Genomic DNA, 27,057 nt, shown 5'->3' with positions numbered 1-27,057 from the left:
CGGACGAGCGTGAGGTCGGGAGAAGTATCCCGCGTTACGCTGGTGCCGACTCGCGTCGGGTGCTGCGGGTCCGTGAGTAGGGTCAGGGCCATGTCAGCGATGGCGGATGCTAGTTTTCTGCCTTTCGTGTCTTCCCTGGGGTATCCCCATAGGGGGCTAGAAGCATTAAAGTCGCCAACTATAGCTAGGGGAGCTTTTTGGGCTTCTCTTAGGGCTTTAAGAAAGATCACGTCGAAGGCTACGCGGTGCTGTTTGGGGCGACTATATATATTGAGTATATAGGTGCCCTTGCTGTTTCTGTGCTGTGGCAGTATTTTTATGAAGGTATATTCAATGTCGCTGTCTAGATTAAGGTCTACAGTTATTGCCGTGCATGATTTGTGGACCAAAATGCATGTCGAGGGATTTGTTTGATGTGTTGAGTATCCTCTGATCTTAGCCTCCATATTCACTTCTTGCAGGGCTATTATTTGCGGCGTATCGGGATGACAGTCTATGTATTGCTGTAATGTTTCCCTCTTCCGTTTTAGTCCCCTGCTGTTCCACTGTAGGATAGTAAGTTTATGTCTACGTTGTGGAGCCATGCTGAACACTAGAAACTTGTGCCTCATCATGTGGTGCGCCCTCAGGTTGTAGATCTGGCTGAGTGCTTGGCAGACGACGAGTTCCCATTTTACCCTGCAGCTTTGTGCCTCTGTTGTGAGAACCATCTGATAATTCCTGAAGTTTGCGGTCAATTCTGATCTCCTGCGATTGCATCCTTATTAAAACTGGTTCGAGGTTTTCCATCATGGGTTTAATAACTGATTCGAACATACTTTTGATTGTCGTCTCGATCATAATTTGTAATTTATTTTCAATGAGGTCTTGAATTGTTTTTTCCAAGCGAGTGATGCGTTCCTGGGTTTGGGGGTGCTCTGTATATTGCTGCTTTAGTGCCTGCGATGGTGGTGCCTGCGGAGTTGGTGCCTGGTGGGGTGCGTCTGGTGTAGTTGCTTGCCTCTCGGGGGTGCTAGCATCTAACTGGTGTGGAGACGGAGGGTGTAGCTCTGCCCTATCTTCTTCCATCGGACATGCCTGTTGCGTCGATGGAGGTAATGTGTTGTTTGGATTGACTGCGATGACTAACTGCTGTTTCAATGTGCTATTTTCTGATTTTAGTTGTTCAATCTCTGCTTTAAGTCGTTTGTAAGCCAACGCTTCGGGGGAGGAGGCAGCTACATCTGCCCAGCTCACCTTGCTGCCGTTGCGCTGCTCCTTGTTATGGGGTCCTGTTGTCTTCTCGGCTGGACGACTGCCGTTGTTGTGCGACACATTATCGGTAGTCCCAGGTCCATTGCTTGAAGAGCGTGAGCCGGGTGGTGCTGAGTTGTTGCTGGACTGGTCCTGGTGGGTCAGTCGGTCCCCGCTGCTCGATGGACCTCTGCTGCCGGACCGGTTTCGAAGCATGGATCTTGACCGGTGGTTGAATTCTCCTGTCTTGGGCTTGGTTTTTTGTGATGTTCGGTACTTGTACTTGCACTGATTCGACCCCATGGGATGTGGACCTTCGCAGACCGTGCACTTGGGTTGGCAGTCGTGGGATTCTGGAACATCTTGCTGACCGCACTGCGGACATCTTGACTTCGAAGGGCAAGGGCAAACATCCGCCCGGTGTCCAAGTTTCCCGCACAGTGCGCAGGCTGGCGTTGTTTTCTTGTATAGGCGTACTGGAACCGCTTCACCGTAGTAGAAGACGTGAAACGGAACCTTTCTTCCTTCAAACGTGATGGCCGCCACGTTGGAGGAACCTAATTTTCTCACGCTCACCACTGGTGCGTCCGGGGAGCGAAGCGCGTTCGTGATGTCTTCGTTGGAAACCCTCGGGTCCACTTGTATTACTCCTTTGCAAGTGTCGTCGGAGGGGCGGAGGTAGGAGTACACTGCCTGTGCCTTGTCCCCAAGCTGAATTTCGTGAATTGCCAGGATCTTTCTGATTATTTGGGCGTCTCGCACCCCGACGACGATGATGTTCTGTTCCCATATGGGCCAAACGCTGAGCTCGGCTGAGCCCTTGTCGACGCCAGCAGCAATGTGCAAGGCGTTTCCGACCGCGTTGCTTCCCCTGAATTTGCTGAGATCCAGCGTTCCTTTAGGTTTGATTATGATCACTGCATCTTGCTTGTCCAGACGCGGCTGCGGAGGAGGCTTCCAACGCTTGACTTGCGTGCGGGGCGTCTGCTGCAGCGGCGTATCCCCTGCCGCGGTGACGCGTCCATCTGGCGTTCGACCTTTTTGCCGTGCCGAGTGGTTGTCACGGGCTGATGCGCGTTCCCACTCTTCTATCTTGCGTTGGATAATCGCCTCCGTAACCTTGTCGAAAACTGGGGTTTTCGCCTGCGGCATGGTGACAATCTGCATCCCCTCCGGGTCGTATCCCATCAGGGTCGTCATGGTTTGCGGCAGAATTTGCCCGCGGAGCCGCGGCGGGCAGCTGAGTCGTGGCCTAACTGTTAGGCTTAGCAACTCGCGCGATCCGCTTGGTCTTCAAATTCTCGAAGGATTTGAGAAAACGGTCCCACCTGAACAAGGGTGGGTGGTCTCCTCGTTGTTCTGGAAGTGTAGCCAGATGGTGTCGCAGCGCTTCGGCAAATGCTTCGAGAAAGGATCATAAAATTCGGCGGAGCCGACGTGAGACACGTCCGCTCTTCCCGACTGCTGAGGCGCGTCTGTGATTGTATGTGTGCGCATCGGGCGACACCTGTCACCGTAATGTGTTTTTCTGTTTTGTAGAGGGACGGCTGTCCCTTTTATACTCCTGGATCCAAATAAACTTTTCAGTGCCTTGGTCCGTGCATGTTGCGCACGGCGTAGGTAATGTCGAGAAATGTCCGAAATAATCGCCAGTGATTGTGAATCTGGAGGAAGTCATGTGCTGCAACATAACTATAATCAGGGCTTCTGAGTGCGACTAGCTCGCTACCTATATGTCACGGAGGCTCGATGATTGAAACTGATTGGTTGGTTTATGGTGTTTCACGTCCCATAGCGACTCAGGCTATGAGGGCCGGAAAATTTCGACCGCCAGGGGTTTTAGAGCGCAGCTCTTTGGCGCCCGTTTCTGCGTTTCTATCTACCTGCATGACACTCCCATACCGCAAACACCTACCCTCCGCATTCTTGGCCTGCATTTACAGGACACGGGGAAAAACAACCTTACATTGAAAGCACTAAAACAGTCCACCTACTCCGTCATCCATCTTCTTAGAAGGGTTTCACATTCACGAGCCGGTCTAGATGAAGCAGATAATCTCAAGGTGCTGCATGCGTTTGTGCTTAGCCGCATTCTTTACTCCACTCATTACCTAAACCTCTCCTGTTCGGATAAAGACAAGATCAATGCTCTTATCCGCATGGCTACCAAAGCAGCGCTAAACCTACCAAAGAGCACTAGCACGGACAGACTCTTAAAATTAGGAATGCACAACACTATACAAGAACTTATAGATGCACATCGCTACACACAGTACCTTCGTCTGGCTGGCACGGAAACTGGACGATATATACTGGATTCTCTGGGAATTCGAATACCGGCACACACGACAGACTTCATCTCTCTCCCTCGCGCCATACACTCCGCGCTTATCCTGAAACCCCTTCATAAGAATGTCCACCCTGAATACCATCAATCCCGCCGAGTCGCGCGAGCCAAAGCTCTCCATAAAGAATATGGCACTTTAGAGGATGTGCGCTGGGTGGACGCCGCGTGTGGTCCAGACCGTTCAGTAGCTGTGGCTTATCATCCAGCAGCCCCCCCCCCCCCCCCCCATTTACCCATTTCATAGACCCACCTTGTACCCCGGAAGAAGCAGAGGAAGCAGCTATAGCAATAGCCATTGCCCAAACCAATGCGGCTTATATACTAAGCGATTCCAAAACAGCCATTCTTAACTTCGCCCGCGGACGCGTCCATCCCCCTGCGTGGCAGATATTGAGAATGTGCACCCTAAATCCCGATAGGCGTATTGAGCTCGTGTGGGTGCCGGCTCACTCTGGCAATCCCGGAAATGAGGCCGCCGATAACATAGCCCGAGGACTCATTTGCCGGGCAAATGGCGACCCCAGCCGGGATTTCTCGAGGGAGCGGGCACGCACGTTCTCAGAACTAACTCAACAAGCACGCCTTGCCCGTCGACTCTATCCCCCTCCCCACCCCCGCCTATCCCACTCCCAACAAATCCTCTGGAGGCGACTCCAGACTCGAACTCTTCCTACCCCTCAGCTTCTATCCCACTTCCGCCATGTTTCCCCAGAGTGCACTCTCTGCGGAGAACCGCACGCCACCCTAGACCACATCCTCTTCGGCTGCCCTGCCGATCCTCCCCCGCAGGGACAGCCCGCCATCGGTACATGGGAGAAATGGGAGGCCCTCCTTGCGTCGCACGACCCGGACGCGCAACTTCGCTGTGTGAACCGGGGTGCCAGTGCCATGGCCCTACGTGGCCTGGACACATGCGCGTAATGTGAGGGCTGTGCGGTGGCCCTGAGACCTTGTACGGTCCAAACTCACTTGCTCAATAAAGTTTTCCATCCATCCATCCATCGCGGTGTCGCCGTTGCCCCTCGTAACCAGCAGTGGACACCTTAGTCGCGCTTTAAGCAGCGAAACCAATAGAGCGGGAGCTTGCAAAGCTCAGGGAAGGCGCATAGCTGCCCTCTTGGAACAGTGGACACCACTGCTTTAAGCTTCGTGGCGGTAGTGATAGACGTGCGCTGCTTGCGTTGGCATTAACGCTGTGTCAGAAACGCGGCACTTACGCGGTTCAGGTGTCCACCGAGATATGTGAGGCAAAATACTGCGCCATTTCATTTCCTCAAAAACCAATTTAGGTCATAGGCGTTCATTGGCGTTGGCGGTGGACGCTTGAATCGCGCTCTGAGGTAGTGGGGTAGTGAGAGAGATATGTGGGCTGCATGCGTTAGCGGTGACAATGTTGTGGCAGACATGCTGCACTGCAGCAACAGTGTCCGGAACGCGCTGAACGTTACTGCCGCCAAGCCGCGTATAGTTGCCCGACACGCCATAGCTTTCGCCCTCTTAATCTGGTTTGAGAGTAGTTGAACCGCTTGGTGGTACAGGGGTTACGGATTTCGGCTACTGACCCGAAAGACGCGGGCTCGATCCCGGCCGCGGCGGCCGAATTTCGATGGAATTGAATTTCTAGAGGCCCGTGTACTGTGCGATGCCAGTGCACGCTAAAGAACCCCAGGTGGTCGAAATTTCCGGAGCCCTTCACTACGGCGTTACTCATAGGTGCTTGCTTTTGTTTGGTTTAATACGGTTTAACTTCCCAAAGCAACTGAGGAAATTTTTTTTTTGAGGAAATGGTTTGGCTTATAGAGGCTTAACATCAAAAAGCGACTCAGACTATGAGGGACGCCGTAGTGGAGGTCTCCGGAGGAATTTTGACCACCTGGAGTTCTTTAACCTGCACTGACATCGCACAGCACACGGGCGCCTTTTGTGTTCCGCCTCCATCGAAACGGGGGCGCCGCGACCGGGCTCGAACCCGGGTACTCCGGCTCGATAGACGAGTGCCTTAAAGGTGCACTGAAGAGGAATCTGAACTCGTCTTTTTGCCGCGGGAACTCGATCTACACGTTCCGAGCATTCTTAGAAACGTCGACTTATTACCCTCTGAGGACGATTTCCCTAATTAAATCGAATTAACGTCCGGCTCCCGCCTTTATTCTGAATTCTCCCCGTACGGTGGTCGGAGTCGACCAACGCGTGGAGTGCCTCTCGGCCAGCTCCGTGGAGGCTTTGCTTTCGCTTTATTTTGCTTTTTAGATTTCCGTGAATAGATAGTTTCATTCGCAGATAATATTGCCGCAAAATAAGCCCGCGGAAATAAAAATACGCGCGGTCTATTTGCTTCTACGGATTACTACGTATTACTCCGCCGATGGCAGAGCGGCAAACCGCCACGGGACTGGGCGAAAGGCACTCCACGCGTTGGCCGACTCCGCCCAACGTACGGGAAGAATTAAAAAAAGAAAAGGCGGGAGCCGGACGTTAATCCGATTTAATTAGGGAAATCGGCCACACAGGGCAATAAGTCGAAGTTTTTAAGAATGCCCGGAACGTGTAGATTGAGTTCCGGCGGCAAAAAGACGAGTTCGGATTCCTCTTCACTGCACCAGTGAGCCACCGCGGCCTCACACGGGGACTGCGGGGTTTGATGTAAAAAGAGGATCGCGCCGGACGCCAGGAAGGAAAGAGTAAACGCGGCCCCTGGGCCGTGGCTGCCTCGCAGAGCAGAACCGGCCCCGCGATCCTTATGGCCCGCAGTTTGTTTCTCTCGGTGGCGTGTCCGCCGCGGTCCGCTGGCCACGCAGCAGCCAGGGGAGGAGGACGGCCCCCCCCAACGTTGGTCGGCACTACCGTTGCCGAGGCTTCGCTTATCTCTTCCAGGAAGGCGCTGCCGGCCGCCTACTTTCTTTATTTCCCCGCTTTGCTGGCGTTTTATTTGCCGTTCTGTTTCTTCGCGCGTGGGAACAAAAAACGACGATGCACGAACCGCACGCGGTGGACATGCTTGTTCTTACTGTCGTGTCAGAGTCTTGTGGTCGGCCGCCTCTCCGATACGGCGGGCGAGGGAGAGGCCGTGAGCTTTCACGAGGTCGATGTTGATGATAGTAATGACTGCTCCATCAGGAAGCGTAGAGAAAGTACACTGGGAGGCTGGAAACTGGGTGCTCAGCCGGTGATATTTGTATACGCATCAGGGCGTCGCTCATCCGGGGCGGTGGGGGGGACACGGATATGCTTTTGTTTTGTCTAATATCATTAGTATAGCCCTCATCATCATCACCAATCTCACCTCTGCCATCTTAATCAGCTAGATCATATGTGCTCTAAGAGAAAAGGCTCTCCCGTTTTCTACCCTATAGTGTTAATTTCGGTTCCACATGCATGTGATTGGTTCCACACAAGTTCCAGGTAAATTTTTTCTTGCACTTATTTTGAACGATGCTAGTTTACAGATAAGTTACGTGGTTGTGTGTGGAACACAAGCCTTAGGAGACTTTGCTGATTTGTCTCCGGCTTGACAGTGCCACTCCGGGCTAAGGTTTCTGTTCGTTAGGATCAACTATGCTACCAAACAAACTATCCCTTATCCTATCAACGCATTACGCGTACAGTTGAAGCAAACTTCTTTGTTTTGAATTCTGCTAGAATATCAGCTGTGTGATAGGTGTACGCATCAGATATTCTCTGTTTAGTGCAGGTGTTTCCTGTTGGGAATCCATAAAACTGCTTGCACAAACTGAGGGCATTCGGCTTGGTCACCATATGTCTTGTTCGCATTCTTGAACAAGTGACTGCATAGAAACCTCTGTGAGGACTTTAGCACTTACGGAAGAAGAACCATGCGCGTTGTAGGGGCGTGACTTAAAACGAAGAAGGTACGAGTATGACCGTTCATTCGAGCACTCATAAGAACTCAATTTACATGTCAAACTACACCAGTGGTACGAGCCCGTATTTTCACGAAATTTAACCCTGAGTGCGATTTTCTTTTTATTACAGCGATATCTTCCTATTTTGCAAAAATTTCGCAACGCAGCTTGGGCCCCTAGGGAGGTATTCACTCATCTTCCGACAAGCACGCCGAGAGACGCCGGCTGCTTGTGACGGTACTTGGTGTTTTTGTCTTGTCACCAAAGCCACTGCGACATTTCCAGCCGGTGGTTAATATTGACTTCAAGTAATTCGTTTTTTGTAGCGTTAGAGGATGGTGAAATTTTTCCCGCGAAAGGATAGCACGTTGTTTACCATTTTTATCAAGTTTTCGTCTTGCAATCACTTATTCGCGCTTCCTACATCTCCCTGTACGCGAGAACTTGATATGCGCCAGTAATGAATAGCTCGTAAACACTACTGGGGCTCAGTGACTGTGGCACTCTGTTGCTGAGCACGAGGCCGTCGGTTCGAACCTGGAGGCGGTCGTATTTCGAAGGAGGAGAAATGCAGTGGTGATCCGCGTACTGAGGTTTTTGGTGAACTTCGTACGAGCCATAGCAATGGAGATTGATTCGAATTCACTTACTATACGGTGTGGATTTCAGTCTCTAAAAAAATATTTAACCGTTAACTTTCAATGACAGCCTCCATTTACAAACTCTCCGATAACGCCTACATTCCTGACGAACAAGCCGAAGTAGGTATACGAACGTATGGATTGCCCAGCGGCGACACAACGGGGGCCATAATTTTAGCAAAACAAAGTTTTGGCAAATTTTCCCGAGTATTCATGCGACTCCTTGAAAGAATGCTGGCGCTCTCTTCTGTCCCTTTGGCGCACCTGATGAACTTGCCGTTCTTCATACACCTCACTCCTATTAGTTAAAACGCGCTTAATTCGAACTTCCGGTTTATTCGAACCCAAGTTTTGGCCCCTTGACAATGAAGTCCGCTAAAAAGGCTTCTCTCAATACGAATTCCGCGTAGATAAGAATTTCCATCGCCTTCGATTTGAAACCACTGAGACCTGACTGCACTATTTTCCGTCGCTGGATCACGGTATTGCTATTAGTCTCAGTGCAGCTCCGGCAGAAATGACGGATGTCGTGAGTGGTGCAGCCTGCTTGACCGTACCGCAGCGATGCACGTTTTTGCGGAAACCCACGAGACTCGCTCGGTTCCTGCGAGGTCTCTCCGTTGCCTGCGAGGGTGGGGCGGTGAGCCCTTTCCTTCCTGTGCAGAGGCCGGGTTCCTTGGAGGGGAACCGCTGTTTGCGCGGAAGCCGGAAGCGACGGACGGCCTCGCGCTTCCGCCAGCCTCCGCACAGCAGCGCGAGCCGCTTTTACGCGGACTCTATACGCAATACGCAGTGAGCGTACATTTGCGCGAGCTTTTGGCCGAACGTAAACTAATAGGATTTGCGTTCTTTCGTCAACTTTTGCGATTCTCAAGACAGAGAAAACGACTCTGAAACGACATTAACTTCAGGAAATGAGAATCCAAGGTGCCTGTAACGTGCTTAACCAGATCTTCCAGTACTTTCAGAAGAACGAAGATGATGGAGCGAGATAGTTCGCTCATGAGGTACGGAGGTTCAGAGCTACGATTTAGGACGAAGGCTGAGTCAGAGCGACTTCAACGTGTGGAAAGTCCCAAGGTATCAGTTTTATCAGCCTCCGCAGTATATGGAGGGGGTGGGTGTGGCTGGCGTTGTCCTGTTTGTAGTTAGGGAGAGAGCGAGTTTTCACGCCCCGACAGTGTAGCGATTTTGGCGCAGCTGTGAATGTTGGAGTCTGGTTGGCGTAGGAAGGTTCAAGTCTGAATCTCTGAGGACATCCGCGCGCCGATCCTTGAGGCCTCTTGGCACTGCCTAAGTACATTCATCAGGGCGCAGTTGGGTTGGAAATGGATTACTATCGCAGGCCAAGCCACGCATCAGTTGGTTCCTAGAGCGACACTATATGAACTGGGTAGTGACGCTGAGCTGCCCATTAGTTTGGAAGATATGTTTGAGATCTCTGTCTGGATGAGGGGGAAAATAATGTGACGTAAGAATTTCTACGCTGCCTCGATATCTATTCGATGAGCAAACCTATTCGATGTGAAGGAAGCACGGTGGTTTCTAGATAGCCAGGTACTCAACTTCCAGGAGTGTGGACACGTCTTACAAACGACGCAATTCACACGCTCATTCTGTTACTGCTGCGCTCGCTGCTTTGTGGTAATTACGGGCTTTGTCCACGCGCGTCCAGTGTTATGGACCTTAGGAACATAAACACTTGAGTGCAGTGGGGTAGTGCCGGGACCCACGGGCGGGCCCCGAATTCCTTTTTAATAATAAAGTGTTTTTCTCTCTCCACGGAAAAAGTACCAGGTTTTTCCCGCGATTGAGGTGAGTAGCTTTGTACTGACTTCCCCGCGGTTCTGGCGCCCTGTAGGGTATCATTTTGCGCCAGGACTAGGGTCCGACGTAGTATGCGCAACAGTACGGATGGTTCTTTATGCCTTAAAGCGATCCACAGGACCAGCACCGGCCACCATCAGCCAAAGAAGACGAGGTGGCTAGCACGCGCGAAATATTTTACCTTTGTGTCGGTCTTTACTTTTGTGTCGCTGACGCTATCATGACCTTCACGTCAGCGCAACCTCAATAAATGTGGCTCCGGTCCAGTACAAGATGACTTCCCCAACCTCATGTTTCTATCAAATGCATCATCTTGTTCGAAGTTATACGGTGTAGGATATCTCTCTTCTTGTGTTTTCTGAGCCTGACAGAGTTGCCTGGGGTAGAGATGCGAACGGCTTTCGGCAGGCAGCCCGAGCTCATTTTGGGATGGATTCGGAGAAATGACCTAGAGATTAATGTTGCCATCGCAGTGTGAAACAAAGTGTTGATAAGGCGTTGCCAGACTGCACGGACATGGGCATGAGGATATAAAGAAGTTTAAATAGAATTGTGACTGCAGTATTCTTAGTGTGTTGTTGCAGCGGAATTATACAGGCGGCCGCACGGTGCCTTTGTGAACATGGCATGATACGTATCTGCTCAAGGTGTGACGCTGGCGGCTGATGCTGGAAGCTGTTGCCGTCGTTAATTCTAATTCGCAGCAAGTGATGCACGAATACATTCGTGCTGGCGGTGGGTGCGTATCTCATCCCGAATGTTTTCCGAAACATTTCTAGAGGTTTTACCTTCTTCCGCCCCGAAGAAACGATATTGACAGCTCTACGGAGCCGCATGCATTCTGAGGGCACTTGCCCTAGCTTCTACCCCAGGGCACCTCAAGGCCCACCTGGGTGACATTACCATACTGGTGCGCTTTAGAGGGCCCATTTCTCTTCACACGAGAATAAGATCTTCGGTGGCCAGCACAAGAACGACGGAGCTTTCAGTCTCGACATTCGACGACACCAGCGCTGACTCCGTCCACTCCGAACAAAGCGCCACATGCGTTCTTTTTCCAAGAGCTCCCACGCTCGCCATCGTAGCGCCCGGTGCGTAATGACGCATAAATAAAGAAGGCGTCGCTACAGAGTGACCGGACAGGAAACCCACATGACCACAGAGTGGTACCCTTTCGGTGGAGATATATATTCTCCACCCAGGGTAATAAACGCATTGAAGGGGATCGCGGAAACTGCTCTGGCCGCCGTCGTCGACCCCGTTTCGCAGTGCTTTCGTGACCGGGCGGCGTGACTCTGAGACAGCGACGACGACGACGAGACGGCTCGTGCCACATAGGCGGGGATTGGGTAACAGCTCGGGCGCAAAGCACAGGCCGGCTGTAGTACTACTGCACATGCAAATGAAACTGACGCTCGCTCGCGAGGCCCGCACGATGAACGGCCTCTGGTGCGCGATGCAATGCACTGCGCTGTCTAGAGGCAGCAGGCAGCGGCGTCGACTCGTGGTGGCTGTAATTGTTGACCTCCGATGCAAGCTGTCAGTGTAGGGGCGTGCGGAGCGGCCGCCGTGGGCTTGTTTGGGGTCACGAAAAGGAGTCGGACGAGCGTACGGGGTCGCTGTATACCAGTAGGGTCAGGTTAACCACGTTGTCCTGCTAGACAGACTAGTCCTGAGCAGAACGTGCGCGGCCAGTTCGAACGTTGCAGTACTGTCGGCTGCACAGGGCGGTAGTTTATTGGCCACAGACGGGCGCAAGGCATGAAGAAAGCTGCAGATTAAGATGAGAAAAAAAAAAGGAAAAAGTAAGCTGCACATAAACAACAACAAAACAAACGAGAAAAGTCGGTCAAGCAATACAATGTAAATTGTGTGTGTTGATTTTTATGACTCGTGGTCGTACGTTTCTATCCGTCAGAAGCCTTATGCAATGCATTGATAACGCATAAGATACGGTGCGTAGCATCAGTGCCGTGTGCTTAAGGAAATGAAGTGCTAATATCTCTAAACGTTTAGAGTTTAGATGGGATAACGTATGACATTGAAAATAACACGTGTGCCGATTTGCAGCTCGGGTCAGCATTGGAAGAAGCCATATATGCAACGGCCGCCACTGTGGCTCAGTGGTTATTGTGTTCGGCTGCTCACCCGTAAGACGCAGGTTCGATCGCGGCCGCAGCGGTAACATTTCGATTTAGGCGAAATGCTAGAGGCCGTGTACTGTGCGATGTCAGTGCACATTAAACAACCCGAAGTGGTCGAAACTACCCGGAACCCTTCACTACGGAGTCCCTCATATCCTGAGTCGCTTCGGAAAGTTAAACCTCATAAAACCAAACCAAACCAAACCAGAAACTGGATCTGCAGCCACGAGTGTGAGCTTTACGGCGTTGATTACGAGTGCCCGTGTCGTTCCAGACACCTCGATTTATTAGCTGTCTGAAGGCAGGCGTAGTCAATGCCACTTATACATTTAAATGCAGGCAGATCCAGCCTGTTTCCGCTAATGAAGTTCTCTCCTGTTGCTCCTGCTTGCGTTCGCCCGTTATCGCACTTAGTACGAACTGCAATGCACTTAGTTTGGCAGGAGATCAGTTTTGCGGGCAATGCGAGCCCGGCAGTGTTGAAAATTGACGCAGTTAAATGTCGATGCAAAGAACGAAGTACACTGAATCTCTATGCGAATTCCGTGCTCAGTGTGAAGACGCATTGATTTACTATAGGGCCAAATCCTCGGTTGGTTCACTTGGAACGCGTTGCAAGACACATTGAGTGTGACAGACAGTTCGTGCTCTGCAGGCAGAGTAAGGAGGGAGCGCCCCATCATTTTCGAGATGCCAAGCGAAATGGGAGAATATGGTTTATGGTGGTTTAACGTCCCAAAGCGACTCCGGCTATGACGGACGCTGTAGTGGAGGGTTCCGGAAGTTTCGACCACCCGGGGTCCTTTAACGTGCACTAACATCGCACAGTACTCGGGCCTCTAGAACTTCGCCTCCATCGAAATTCGACCGCCGCGGCCGGGATCGAAACCGCATCTTTCGAGTCAGCAGCCAAGCGCCATAACCACTGAGCCACCGCTGCCGGCATTCACGAATAGCGTTTTATGCGCACGATGCCTGTTGAGGTAACGCCTCTTCTGTTTCACTGCCAGCCGTATGGCACGCTTCGCAACTGGTCCACTTTGGACACGTTTCCTTACTCGTCGCAACATGGCACCGGCTAGTCTCACCTAACCGGCGTCTTACGTCACAGCAACAGTTGCTGGCATGCTGCGCGACGTCTGCGCACGTTAAAAATCTCCAGGTGGTCGACATTCATTCGCAGCCCGCCACTACGGCACCTCTTTCTTATTTCAACCCCCCCCCCCCCCCCCCCCTTTCATCAATGAAAATAAAAAAAAGTGGAAATTGGTTTTGACGAAATAAAATGGCGCAGTAACTGTCTCCCCTGAACCGCTCCGTGAGGGAAGGGAAGAAGGTGGGAGTCAAAGAATAAAGAGAGTAAGAGGTGCCGTAGTGGAGGGCTCCGGAATCATTTCGACCGCCTGGGGATATTTACGTGCACTGACATCGCACAGCACACGGGTGCCTTTTGCGTTTCGCGTCCATGGAAACGCGGCCGCCGCGGTCGGGTTCGAACACGGATATGTAGTACATATCCGCTTTACCCATTCCTTCCTGGCGCGGTTCGCGAGTCCATCAAGAAGCGAGACAGTTACTACGCCCTTTTGTTGCATAAAAACAAATTGTTTTATTAGGAACCCTTTATCACTTCGGGCACAATACGTGCGTCCTGCCACATTCATTGCCTCAGGAAAACCACCAGCAACACAAATGTGCTCTTTCCTGGAAATCTCTAACTGAAAGAGCGCACAGAAGAAGGAAGGCAGACGGAATATGCGTTTCACGTTTTGAAGATCCTCTGTTCTCGTTTGCGTTCACGTGTATATTTCTCAACCGCTCTTTGCGTCTACTCTTTTTCCATCACAAACTCCCGAGAACCGAGCTCACCGGAACGAACGATCGCGAAAGGTGAAAACGAAAAAGCGAAAAGAAGGAAGCAAGGAGCTCTTTCGGTAGCCAAGGAGCGAATACCTCACGCTCACAGCAGCAACGATGTAGTACGCGTCCCGTACACGGCATGTATAAATGTATGTGCTCACAACGCCTAAATCGCCCGAGCCCGGAAATCTTCGAGAATCCGCATCGCTTCCGGAATCGTCTGCGTCTCGGGCCGTCTTACGGACGCACCGACGGTAGCTTATCTCTCCTTCTTTTCTGTCTTTTTATTTGTTGCGTTTCTTCACTTCCGAGGCAGGCGTGCTCCCGTGTCCAATAGGGTATGCGAACTCCTTACGCAGGCAAGCGAAGCACGAAACGTAGGCAGACTGCCTACGTGCCTTGCGCGCGTAGTACGGGGGATGTGCCAAGGATGGTGCAGTACGGCGACCACTGGTTGCGATAAGAAGAGACGGGATCTGCATGCTCGGTGCGTGGGAAGAACAGGACGATTCTGGAAGGAAGCGTGTCGCTTCGCCCGGTCTTTCCCTCCTCGGACAGCCGGCACGAATTGGAAACCGGCAGTTATCTCACGTGATCACTGACACGTACGCTGCTGTCGGAATTGTCGAGGAACCGCTCGTTCCCGCACTAGGGGCGCCTCTATACTTTCGTTTTCTTCAGGCGTCCCACGAATCCGAGCCCTTTCTCTTGAAAAAGAAGTTTTAAAGATGGTCATAGGGTTCAATGATTCACCTTTGGTTCGACGAAGTGTGCGCGACTTGATTTGAATTTTTATTTCATAGTGACATGTAGCGAACGCAGACCAAAAGCCAGTAGTTAAAAATAACGTGGCCTGCGCCTCCTGGCAGGTCACTCCTATATGAAAGGGAACAAGATTGGACTATTCGTTTAATGATTACACCGTTTAATTATGAGGCAGAAGCGCACTGTTACCTTTCTTACTTTTCGTGTTTTTTTTGTTTTTTAGCTTTTTGTGCTTCTTTTTTCGCCAGCTTTCTTTTCCCTTTCACATTGGAGGGACACGCACATCGCAGATATATTACGCAAAAGTCACATATGTATGTAAATATACGATTATGCAGAAGTCCTATATGTGAGAAAGACGGTCGAACGCATGTACAGGTGCAATCTCTACAGCAAGTCGGCCTCAAGTAAACTTGATTCGATCGGAACACTCCTTACTTCTTCCCCGTACAACATCCGAAAATTGGCATGAGAAACATTTTTTCGCAATGAGCTTGAAAACGCATCCGTGGCTTGAAGTCCTCATCAGTTCTACATAATCAACATGCTTTGCGCCGCACCCTTTATATCATCAACGTACAATACACACTGCAGCATAAGCAGACTGAACTCACGACTGACCTCACTTTCTTGGTTTTCAGACGTAAAGCTGCCTAAGTTTGTTTATTTTGTAACTTATATTTGAATTCCCGCTATCTGCGTGGCTTGCTAATCATTATCATCATCGTCAGCCTGACGGTGCCCACTGCAGGGCAAAGGCCTCTCCCGTGTCTCTCCAATTAACCCTGTCCTTCGCCAGTTGCGGCCCCCGTATCACCGCAAACTTTTTAATCTCATCCGCCGACCTAACTTTTTGCCGTCCCCCTGCTACGTTTGCCTTCTCTTGCAAATCCCCTCCGTTACCCTTAAGGACCAGCGGTTATCTTGCCTTCGCATTACATACCCTGCCCAAGCCCACTTCCTCTTGATTTCGACTAGGATGTCATTAACCCGCGTTCGTTCCCTCACCCAGTCTGGCCGCGTCCGGTCTCTTAGCGTTACACCTATCAATTTTCGTTCTATAGATTGATGTGTTGTCCTTAACTTAAGCTGAACCCTTTTCGTTAGCTTCCGCGTTTCTACCTCTATAAATATAACGCCTCTCCTCTATAACGAACTCTATAACTCCTCTCAATCATAAGTCACGGCTCGTGTTTAATTCTAATAGCGTTCCACAACTTCATGGTTGCACTAATGCTTTTGTACGTCGTTATTCCCGACCACGAGTGAGTAACGAAACCTGCTTGCCGAACCACTTGCTAAGCAGCGGAATGCAGTTAGGTTTAAGACAATGTTGATGAGCCATCTTCTCGATGGACGTGTTCTTGTCTTCGTTTTGTGTTTAATCTTTTTGTTCTTTCCCACCGAATTAACATAACAGAAAAACATGATAATTACTATTTTCTGTTAAAATTCCGTTTCGACCCATTCTGTATCCGCCCTTCTCTTATGTCATACGCCGGCAGGGGGGCCCTTAAGGGTTAATAAATTATGATAATGATGAATGGGGTGGAGCGCATATGGCAGGTTCTCTCAGATCATGAATGGCAGTTTGCCAATATCCCTCAAGAGAAAAGTATACAACAGCTGTATCCTACCGGTACTCACCTATGGGGCAGAAACGTGGAGGCTAACAAAGAGGGTTCAGCTTAAGTTAAGAAGAACGCAGGGAGATATGGAAGGAAAAATGATAGGTGTAACGTTAAGAGATCGGAAGTGGGTGGAGAGGGTCAGGAACAGACACGGATTAATGACATCCTAGTCGAAATCAAGCAGAAGAAATGGACTTGAGCAGGGCATGTAATGCGAAGGTAAGATAACCGGAGGTCCTTAAGGGTAACGGAGTGGATTCCAAGAGAAGGCTAACGCAGCAGGGGGCGGCAGAAAGTTGGGTGGGCGGGTGAGATTAAGAAGTTTGCGGGGATACGGTGGCCGCAACTGGCGAAGGACAGGGTTAAATGGAGAGACACGGGAGAGGCTTTTGCCCTGCAGTGGGCGTAATCAGGATCATGACGATAATGATGAGCTGGGGTGGTGCAAAATGCTGATGCCTTTCTCTAATTCATTCCTCATTTATATCTCCTTTTGCTTTTACGTACACGTGTTTCCAGAAGACACGTGTGCCAGCATTGAGACATACATCAGCACCCGCTTCGCGTGCCCCCACATCTCCACCTCCCGTTATCTCATCTTCCGTCGCGCGCAACCGGCTCGGCGCCCAAATTGCGGCCATACGGATAAGGACGATTGCCGCTGTTGTTAGCGCTATGCGGCAACTCGGTGCGGGGGATTTCCGAGAGGATACTTTCGAAACACGAAACCACCGCCAGGCGACCTCATTGTGTTCGCTTATTCTCCGCATTGGCGGCATCACTTTCCTCTTTTCATGACTCTTTCCCTGCCCCTTAGCGTCGTGCTCGCGCCCACCTTACAAATGCGTTTGCGCGGCAACGTCCTCATCCCTCGCAGCTTTTAACGCGATAGCGTTAGAGGCCCCAATTACCAGGAAATCCGGTGTCGACGTTGTCGGCGTCGGCGTTGGGAGCAAAAAATCAGGGGCATGGTCTCTGGCAGGTGGTCTCCAGAGAGAAACCAGGAAGACATGTGGGCCACGTAGGTCACATGACCTTGCAGCGTCATTATAACATGCCTACCGGATAGGGAGCAAACTGCCCACCATGGCAGGTGGCAGTAAATTAATGAATGGTTGCGCGGCAAGAGCAACATTGGCCACATAAGGCCTACCACTGGGCGCACCTGCCCTCGCAGGGCAGTGGTGCATCGGTTAACGGCTGCGCCACTGCGCCAGAGGGGTATGAGGAGTTCCAGGGATCTATGAATGTAAAGGAGAAGATGATGTTCCGCATATATGAAAATCAACCCACTGCGCTATCACGTCATACCCTTAAGGCGGAGCTTAAGTTTTCTGTGCAATTTTGTGTTTCACTTCCGTCAAAATACAGCTGCCGTGGCCGGGATCAAACCCCTGACCTTGGCATCAGTAGCCAGACGCAAATGAGAATGAGCCACTGCGGCGGGTCCTTTGCAGTGGTAAAGAAATACTTTCGTAACTGACCGTAATTTGTCTTCACGTACACCTATAATGTTTTATTCTTTCATATGTCGGATAGTTAGTGCACTTTCCCTGTTTTGTTCCGCTACACATAGTTGTCGTGCACTTCATTTCCCCCCTTGTGAATACCGCATATCCAGCATTGAGGAACAAACATTTTGAAGATTTGAATATTGCAAGGTACTTTTATGCAAATATTGAAGTTATTGGTCAATTCTTCCGATGCGTAGCAAAATCTTTCTCCTAAAGTTGTTCCACCGCTCGCATCGAGCAGTTAAGACTACCATAGAAAACCACCGGGGAAAGTTCTAGATGATAGCAAAAACATCAATAGCAAAAAAATGCAAGCCTGCCGAGGTGAGACCTGCAGAAAGATTGATTATTGTAGCGAAATATCACTATATATGAAAAAATTGCGTTCATAAACTCATTCCCGTTGCAAAATGCCTTTGTCCAGAATTGCTGGGTATGGAAATCGCGAAAAAAAACAAGGACGCAGTCAACTCCCTGCTTCGGCCATGTTATTGTTGTTGTTTACCTCAGTAAATATGTCAGATACCCACGCGGGGGGATTGGCCAAGGTAAGGTGGTGAATGTCAAGGAAGTATTTGTGTGGGATAAAAGGCATCAGCTGGCGAAGTAGAATACTTGAATGACTGAAACTTTAAAAAATTGCATTAATTGTTGAAAATTTTAAATAAATAAACAAATTTGAAGTACCAGGAATACAATAAAATACACTTTTTGGACATGCGACAGAATTTTAGATACAGTTAACAAAGTAACCTACCAGTAGCAATAATGTAATCATGAAGGTAGCCGCAAACACTGCGTAACGAGAATCCTTCGGAAATTTCGACCACCAGAGGTTATAGAACCCCTGGTGGTCGAAATTTCCGGAGCCCATCACTACGGCGTCCCTCTTAGCCGAAGTCGCTTTGGGACATTAAACCTCTATAAACCAAACCAAACCTTTGGCTCTTACACCGAAAGAGAGAAGAACTGGCAGAGACACAGGGAGTCCTAACCTCGAAAGAAGGACCTTCAAATATTGCTTTCTCAGAAATGCGAACCGCCAGCAAGAGCGGACCAGGTTTATTTTTCACCTCACTGTCTTCTTCGTCAATGAAGACGTGCGTGTGTGTCACAGTGTATACTCACCGTGACCGCTCGAACCACGCACTAGAACTGGATGTAGAGAGGAGGAAGAGAGAGACGCGTCGTCGCGTCCGTGTGACCCGATCACCGGAGCCGATCTGGGACGGCCACCAAAATAGACCGTCGCCGCCGCAGCAAGAACCGACGGTGCGCGGCCTGCCCCGAAGAAGACGTTCACTTCCTTCCCGCTTTCTGAGGCGACGACGAACGACCAACGAGAACAGGAAACCACGGGAGCACGCGCTGGGGCTGTATGCATGGATATACATCGCACCGTCGAGGATCTGCGGAGAAGTATATGCGTGGCGGTGGTTTGGTCTTTTGTCTTCGCCTCTGTCTGAGGTCTTTCCGTTGTCTTCTTTTATCGTACGACGCTGCGATACTATATACTTTCTTTCTTTCTTCTTCTCCACCTCACTTTCGTTGTGATTCGTGGGACAAGCGCGCCTCTGTACTTCTGACGTCGTTTTCCCTTTCCGTGTTCGAGAGCTACACCTAGCAGACCTGTCAAGAGCCGTCCCGGCTACTTTCGCTCGCCACAGTGTTATGACTCGCGCGCCGCGCTTCCATGTGAAGCCACGGATATATCAAAAGCAAAAAAGCGCATACACTCTGTTTAAAAATTTAACTTTAACTACTTTTCACAAAATAGACAACGAGCAGTATATGCTACTCCTTGTTCATTTTATACTACTCGTTGTTGTTTATTTTCATCTATAAATGAAAGCCATGATCAAAGAAAACAGACGCTCATCAAAATGACAGTCTTAAAAATGACGTTTCGGAACCCCTCACGCATGTTTTAATACCTTCTTTTTGGAGAAAGTATGTTTCCTTGAATCACTATGCTTCCCCCACGCCAGACAGCAACAGTCTGTCGAACCCTTGACAAGCCGTCTTTGCTCACAGGTTGTGCGGCCTGGCGGGTAGGAAAGGACAGCTTTGCCATCAGTATTCTCTTTAAGTATGATTAGTTAATTAAGTTTTAAGTTGCTGCAGTTAGCGCGCATATTTATCTTGAAAGAAGGATGGAAAACTGGTTTCATCTACTGGTTAACATCCCCTCCTCCTGGGAGGCAGCTGCATTCCTATAGGCTATTGCGTTTGGTAGAATTCCCGTAGCCCGGCCGTGTGTTCCGAGCTCGCTGCATGCAAAGAGTCAAACCTATCCGTTCAATTACGCAAACGAGATTGTGAGCACTGCCGCAACTTTTCCTTTCATCCGCACGACGTACTACCTCTTCCGTGTGGCGCTTCTTCCGACAACGAAAAAACTAGGGCCTACGGGTGAAGCTGATAACTGTGCCTTCATTTTTAGATTTTGTGTAGGTACACATATGTGTTTGTGCAACATTCGTCGAAGACTTCGAGGTCAAATCCGCTGTCGATGGGCCGTCAGTCATGCCCAATACACCGTATTACGCGCTAGCGGATGCGACACGTCTTGTAAAACTGTCAAGTCGCTGGAAAGCAACTGCCTTCAACATCGTTTGCTCAAGAGACAAGCTGGGAAGACCAGAAAAAAAAAAAAAAACTGATGTACACAGAGGTCAGTTTGGCAGCCGTGAAACGAGAGATGTTCGGTGGCGGGTCGTGCCTTTGCTTTTCGTCTGTAGTTACGAAAAGCGATGGCGAAGGTTAGGTTTTGGCGCGCCGTTCCGAAACAGCTGTCGTGCTCCATCACGCTACGAACTTCAGTGATGTGAGAAGGATGAAAAGCTGACATTCTCGATGCGACCTGTGATGGGCGAAGACTGGTGAAGAAAAACACAGGGTTCGACGCTATGTCGATTTGTGTACTTGCACAAGAAAAAGCATCTATCTGGGAATTCAAGTCCCGTCGCGTTTCGTCATCCTATCTGAGTGGTGGTACTTTCACTCCCAGTGCTCAGTGGCAAAGGTTCGCTTACGCAAGGATTTCAGGGCCGCACTGCGTGGTTTACAGAGACCTATCTTCCTGTTATCCGCAGGTTTTATCACCATAGCTTTGGTTCCTCAACCTTTCTGCTTCCCACTTTATTGTGCTAAGTTTTTGTGTGATTTTGCCGAGTAAAAAAGTGCCCCTTCTTTCGGAAACATATTTTCTCTTGTACCGCGTGACCTGAATTTATCAAGGTGTGGTGCAGCCGGTGACTTCGAGAACTGGTTTCTGGAAGAGAAAAAATTATTCTCTTCCGGACCGTGCGTATTCCTTTGTAAGCAAGTAACAACGCGAACACAGAACGAAGAAAGGAGCGAACAACACAAGAGCTGCATCATTCATTCATTCATTCATTCATTCATTCATTCATTCATTCATTCATTCATTCATTAACGACGCTGAACCACTGCTACGTATCTCACTCGTTTGTCACTTGGGGCCAGCCCCCGTAATTCTTAAGGAACTCATGGGGGATAGATTACAAAGAAAGCTGTAACATGTATTTTAATACTGTTTTTTTTTCTGGTGACTGTGCATTTTTCATCTTGAAGCGCTATTTCATGGTTACTTGGGCTGTCGTTTCTCTTTTTTTTCTCCTCTGCAACAAACATTGTTTTCTTAGACTATTGTGCTCATGCCGAAATGTTTAGTTGGGCTGCTTTGTCAAGCTGTCGACGGACAGTTTTTTCTCCTGGCTTCTTGTTATCATGTACGGCATGATGGTGGAAAAAAGACTTTTCTAATAATTCTTAACTGTGAGGCTAGCCTTATTTCTCAACTATCCTAATAGATTTGTGTGGTGGAAAACAATTGCTTAGAGTACACCTGAATTCTACGGCAAACCTGAACCCTCGGAGGCACTCTGCGTACCTGAACAAACAAGGGTTAGCTAGTTCCTCATCTTGGATAGCAAAACATGTACGATTAAACCTCGGTAATCTCTTCTCGCTGCTGTTTCAGAATCCTTTACGTCTGATACGAAATCTACCGATAACAAGTCTGATCATGGGGCTACCAGAAGTCACTCTTAGCATTGAAAATGTGGCACTCTCCCGCGCAATACACTTCACATGATGCACAGAATTTGAGTAATAGAAGCGCTGCCACGTTCTGTTCACTCTCCCGCTGTTTGACTGAGAGCCAAGAAAAGAAGAGAAAAACTAAACAAGGAAATAACTGCACACAGGCGTACAGTTCTGACAGCCGGCCGTCACTTACGGATTCGCGCCTGCCAGAACTCAGTGACGTGAGGTGTCAGGTTTGGTCGTTTAGTTGTGTTTTAATGCTCTTTTCCTTATCGTGGCAGGATTTTTTTTCCTGTGCGTAGTGGACTGCTTACAACAGCGAAAAAAAAAGATGTTCTTGTCCTTGCTACTTTATTACAGATGCCCACAAACGTTTTCGGAACACGAAAATTGCAACAATGCCTAATCACTTGGTGTGCTTGGTAGTTCAAAGCGCGACCTACAGAATGCACCCCTCAGTGCCCGGTTGCGCTTCTAGACAGCGAGGTAATTTATGTTTTTCGTGATTTCGGCATTCTGAGAACGTTTATGGGCACCTGTACGTACTGTTGGACAAGTATCGGCTGGCCAGCGTTCACGTGGAATGATTTCGGGAAGAACTTCTTCGCTATGCTGGCTTTTCGTCGTGAACAAGCTCATTAGTCACGAAAAAGCAGAAATTTAGGAAGGTGACAGGAACAAAAAAGTGGATAGCTTGCTAAAGAATGTGAGCGTATATACGTATCTCTATATATACATATATGCATATATATACGTATATACATATATATACATATATACATATCTCAACGTGTATTTGCAGGGTACCCTGCGTAATTTTAGTCAAGGGTTAAAGATTGACTGATTTTTCAGGCGATCATCGGGCTGAACCATTATCGTTGTCTGTCGCCCATATTTTAAGGACGAGTGTTTTTAGTGCGGTGCAACTATAGGCACATTTTCCGATTTTGTGGTGGGCAATCTACCATGTGTGTACACCTTCATCCCACCTGGTTAATGGCCATGGTAATGTGTCAGCTTATAGAAACTGGTTAAAAAGAGATCATTGACTTTGAGATCACCGCCTTGAGCATTCTTCACAGAGAACGTAAACGAAAAAGTGACATCGAATCAGTTATCTCAGGGCCCAGCAGTTCGCCAACGTCCAGAATACTATAAAAAGAATAAATTTATTCGGTCGCATGTTGCCTTCAGTGGTGGAATTGTTCCTCACAGATTTGATTATTTGTCATCCCTGCAGGTCTCCGGCCGGCTGCCGGCATCTCCCTCAAGCTGGGCTGCAGCATAGACGTGCTGGACAAGTGTGGCGCGGACCTGGTCATCTTCGGCACCGGACACACGGTGCCCAACAACACCAAGGAGCTGCTCAAGCAGTGCGAGTGAGTGAACGCGTTTTTGCAGAACCCTCCACTCCCGAAGGGAACTGAATGTTAACCTCCCTCAGTTTCTGTCGTTTGCTTTCTCTGCTTCTTTTGACAGCGAACAAATGTTTACTAACGTCGGTGCATCCAACTAAGGAGTCTGATTTTGACGCCGAGAAGATAAAGCAGTCTGTGTAGCAACTGTAGAGCTGATACGGGACTGTACATGGCTAAAGCGGATCGAATTATTGTGGGCAATCGGCAATGGCTGTGACGCATGGGACAGCGATGGTAATTGTGGTTTAAGAGCTGTCGCCGCGCATTGCGTACATACAAGCGTCGCTGTTTCCGGGGGTCGTCTCTGATCTCCGTAATAACAGTTATCTGGGCGCTGTGCCGATGGCTACAGATACATAAATGACTCGGATCGCCTGAAAAAGCTACACACTCCTCCTCAAAGGCATTTTGGCAGCGCTTCAACTCTGCCACTGCCAAAACAACAAAATCTTCAAGAGACACAATAAATTGTGTATTAATGCCAAGTTTCCCCTCGAGAGTAAGTAATTGTTAAATAAAAACAAAAGGATAAAAACGAAGAGGAAATCAGGACCGGAAAACAGGGCTTCCAAACGAACAAATGCGAATGGGTATCTTAAATACACTCTTCTCTATGAGGAGAAACGCCTTGGGGATTCTAGGGCGCTTTGTGAGCAGTGTTGTCCTGAATGAATTTCTCCTAAACTTAGCACAGGACCTCGGAGGATAAACATTCGAAACCTACCTTTCCAGCTTCTTTCAAATTAAATCCATTGCTGTACTTTTTCTCGAGTATAATTTCAGAGGACACCGCCCCGTGTACCAAAGCGGCAGGCAGTGGCGTTGCCAATGGCAACCCCGATCCCACCGCCATATTTAGCGGCGCTATCGACAGCATGCAGAAATGCGGTCCCTGACCTCTTTTATGCAGGCCGAATTTTTACGTCACAAAATGACTAAAAAAAATAATGAGACCTCACGTTTGAGCCGCAACTGTGAGAGCTGCGCACTTTGGATGGCCATGTAACTCTGCTGGAATATTCCCGACTGTGCGGTCTACCCGTCAACGGGGATAATCCGCCATGCGCAAATGAGATGGAGGTTCAGGCCCTTTTTAATTGCAGATGAATGCATGGCTAGCGCAGCGTCATTAAAGTTAGGTTTTGATAACGCGCGCAGACGCACTGGCGCGCAGCTCCATCGTCCTCATTAACGTCCTGCTCGAGTTTCAAGATGATTAATTAACTGGCTCAGGTCATTACTCCGTTGCTCAAAAGAGATCAAGCTGGTTATTAGAACGAGCACTTGTTGTTTTATGAACAAATTTTCTTGCTTTAAGTGGAGGTGTGTGTGAGAGAGAGAGACTCTTTATTGAAGAGCAGAGAATTTAGCCGGCGATTAAAAATCGCTGGCATGCTACTCTGCGTAGGGAGGGGAATTTGGGAGATAAAGACAGAAGGAGAGCAGAGTGGAAGAGGTAAAAAAAAAAAAACGAAGATGAAATGCGGCCATGAAGTGGGTACTAAGGATGCAATGGCGAGTATTGATGTAACCTGTGGAATGATGGAGTGCATAGTCCGACAAATGGGCTGACGAAGTTCACTGCATGAAGAATGCATGAAGGTAACGTGCAAGTGAATTTAGAGCTTATCGAGATGTCCAATGTCTTTTAAATATGTGAATAGAAAAGTCATTGCAAGTCTCTGTTGCCTAAGGCAGGCTAAGGGACCTAAAACTTTGTCCATTGTAAGGGGCACTGAGCAGAGCTTCTGCATGCAATGTTCATAGTACGCACGCTCGTTAGCATATGCAGGGCACTCAAGCAAGATATGCTCCACAGTTTCTATCGCGGCGCAGTTGTCACAGTGCGGACTGTCCATTTGTCTAAAACGGTATCGTAAGCCGTTTGTATATGCAGCATTAAGACGAAGTCGATGATAAAGTGTTTCCAGATGTCGAGGAATTCTGGGTGAGAGTCTTGATCTAAGATGTGGGTCGATTGAGTGAAGAAATTTGTACTGATATGTCGGCAAACTCCAAAGCCGATACATTTCTTCGGAAGCAAAACTTTTGGCCTCCTGGGAGGCATCAGATTTCGTAAAAAAAGTTCTAATGTATCTCCGATGTTGATGGCCCTTACGGGCCGCTTCATCCGCTTTTTCATTAGCCTGAATGCCGCAGTGAGCAGGTACCCACTGAAATGTTATGCAGTGGCCTGCGGCAATAGCTAAATGATGTAGATATCCGATGTCCAGGGAAACTGGCTGGTGATTCGTTTTCTTCAGCAGGTTGGCCAGGATCTGGAGAGATGTTTTCGAATCGGTGAAGATAACGCACCGGTCGGCGGTTCGGCGCAGGATGTAAGAAACAGCTTCCTTAATGCCGTGAAGCTCAGCTGTCGTAGAGGATGTCCTCCACTGCAGCCGGTAAGAAAGGGCATGGCCTGTTGAGGGCACATAAAGGCCACATGAAGAGGTTTCTTTAGTAGTTGAACCATCGGTGAAGATATGGGTGTGCTGCCTATATTCCTCCGTTAAGTAGGCGAGAGTAGTTTGCAGAAGCGCTGCCTGTGGCATGCGGCTCTTTGCATTCACACTTGGAACAAACTTCTTCACCTTTAGAGGAGAGAGTGTCCATGGAGGAAAGGCCAGAGGTAGTAGTTTCTGTGGCTGATTAATAGTAGGGATGGGCAGCAGCTGCACTGCCTGGCCAAAGCTAGAGTTGCTGTGAGTTAGGTGGACACGGTGCAGGAAGTGCTTCTTCCCTTGAAGAACATGGCGGAGATGGGTACGCATAGTTTCCTGGGCGGCAATCACCTCTAGTGGGAGACATCCTGCCTCCGCTACTGTTCCTGATGCAGAGGAACCCTTTGGGAGGCCAAGGCATATTCGCAGGCAGTTGTTCCGTGCGGCAACGAGAGACTTATTGCTTGATGTAGATAATCTTTAAAACACTGGTAGACAGTAGCGCAAGGTTCCTTCAACGTAGGCTTTTTCAAGCAGAAGCATTGATCGGCAGTTGCTACCCCACCTTGTTCCCGCCATGAACCTAAACACTTGCGATGCTGCAGTGATCCTCTCGCGGAGTTTTTTGATCTGAGGTGTCCATGACAGATTATAGTCGATTACAACACCCAGGAATCGCTGAGATCGTACATATGGTAGCGATCGTCCGCCTAGGAGCAGCGGATATCGGGTCATCGTTTTTCTTGTAAACGCCATTGCAACACTCTTTTCTGGCGAGAGACGAAGACCTCTGGAAGCCAGGTACATCGAAATGTGCAATAGCGCTCTCTGTAGACGTTGCTGGGTGATATAGCGCGAGCGTGATGCGGTCCAGATGCAGATATCATCAGCATAAATTGTTATACGGACCCCTCGCGGAAGGTTTCTTCTTATGTGTATAAGGGCAATATTGAACAGGAGAGGGCTGAGCACCGCTCCCTGTGGTACGCCCCTCTCTACTGCGTGAAAGCGTGTTGGACCGTTTGGAGTGGTCATAAAAATTTGCCGTTCTTTCAAATAATGCCCAATCCATTTGTATAGCTTTCCTCCAAGGCCAAGACTGGCAAAGGCAGCGAGAATTGCATGGTGAAAGACAGAGTCACAGGCGGCCTTGATGTCTAGGAAAACGGCTGTCGGGATGTACCCAGCATGAAGGTACTCCTCAGTTGATGAGACGAGGGAGATGATATTGTCAGTCGCAGACCTGTTTTGACGGAACCCGTTCATTTCTTGGGGGAACTCATTTCGGCTTTCTAGGAA

General features: G+C 49.2%; 1 protein-coding gene across 1 annotated transcript in view; it reads left to right on the top strand.

Moving 5' to 3' along the window:
• The window catches only part of LOC149331916 (uncharacterized), a 71,119-nt gene that overhangs the window by 38,620 nt on the left and 5,442 nt on the right, over positions 1–27,057 (top strand). The window contains exon 2 of the mRNA XM_089556919.1: positions 23,137–23,275. Within this exon, the coding sequence (XP_089413045.1) occupies positions 23,137–23,275 (139 nt within the window). The remainder of the gene's footprint in view (positions 1–23,136; positions 23,276–27,057) is intronic.

This window comes from Amblyomma mixtum, chromosome 8 (genome assembly GCF_055824585.1).
Source record: "Amblyomma mixtum isolate Tamu chromosome 8, ASM5582458v1, whole genome shotgun sequence".
NCBI lineage: Eukaryota > Metazoa > Arthropoda > Arachnida > Ixodida > Ixodidae > Amblyomma > Amblyomma mixtum.
Note: the sequence above shows the minus strand (reverse complement) of the source record. Positions and strands in the feature narration are given on the sequence as shown.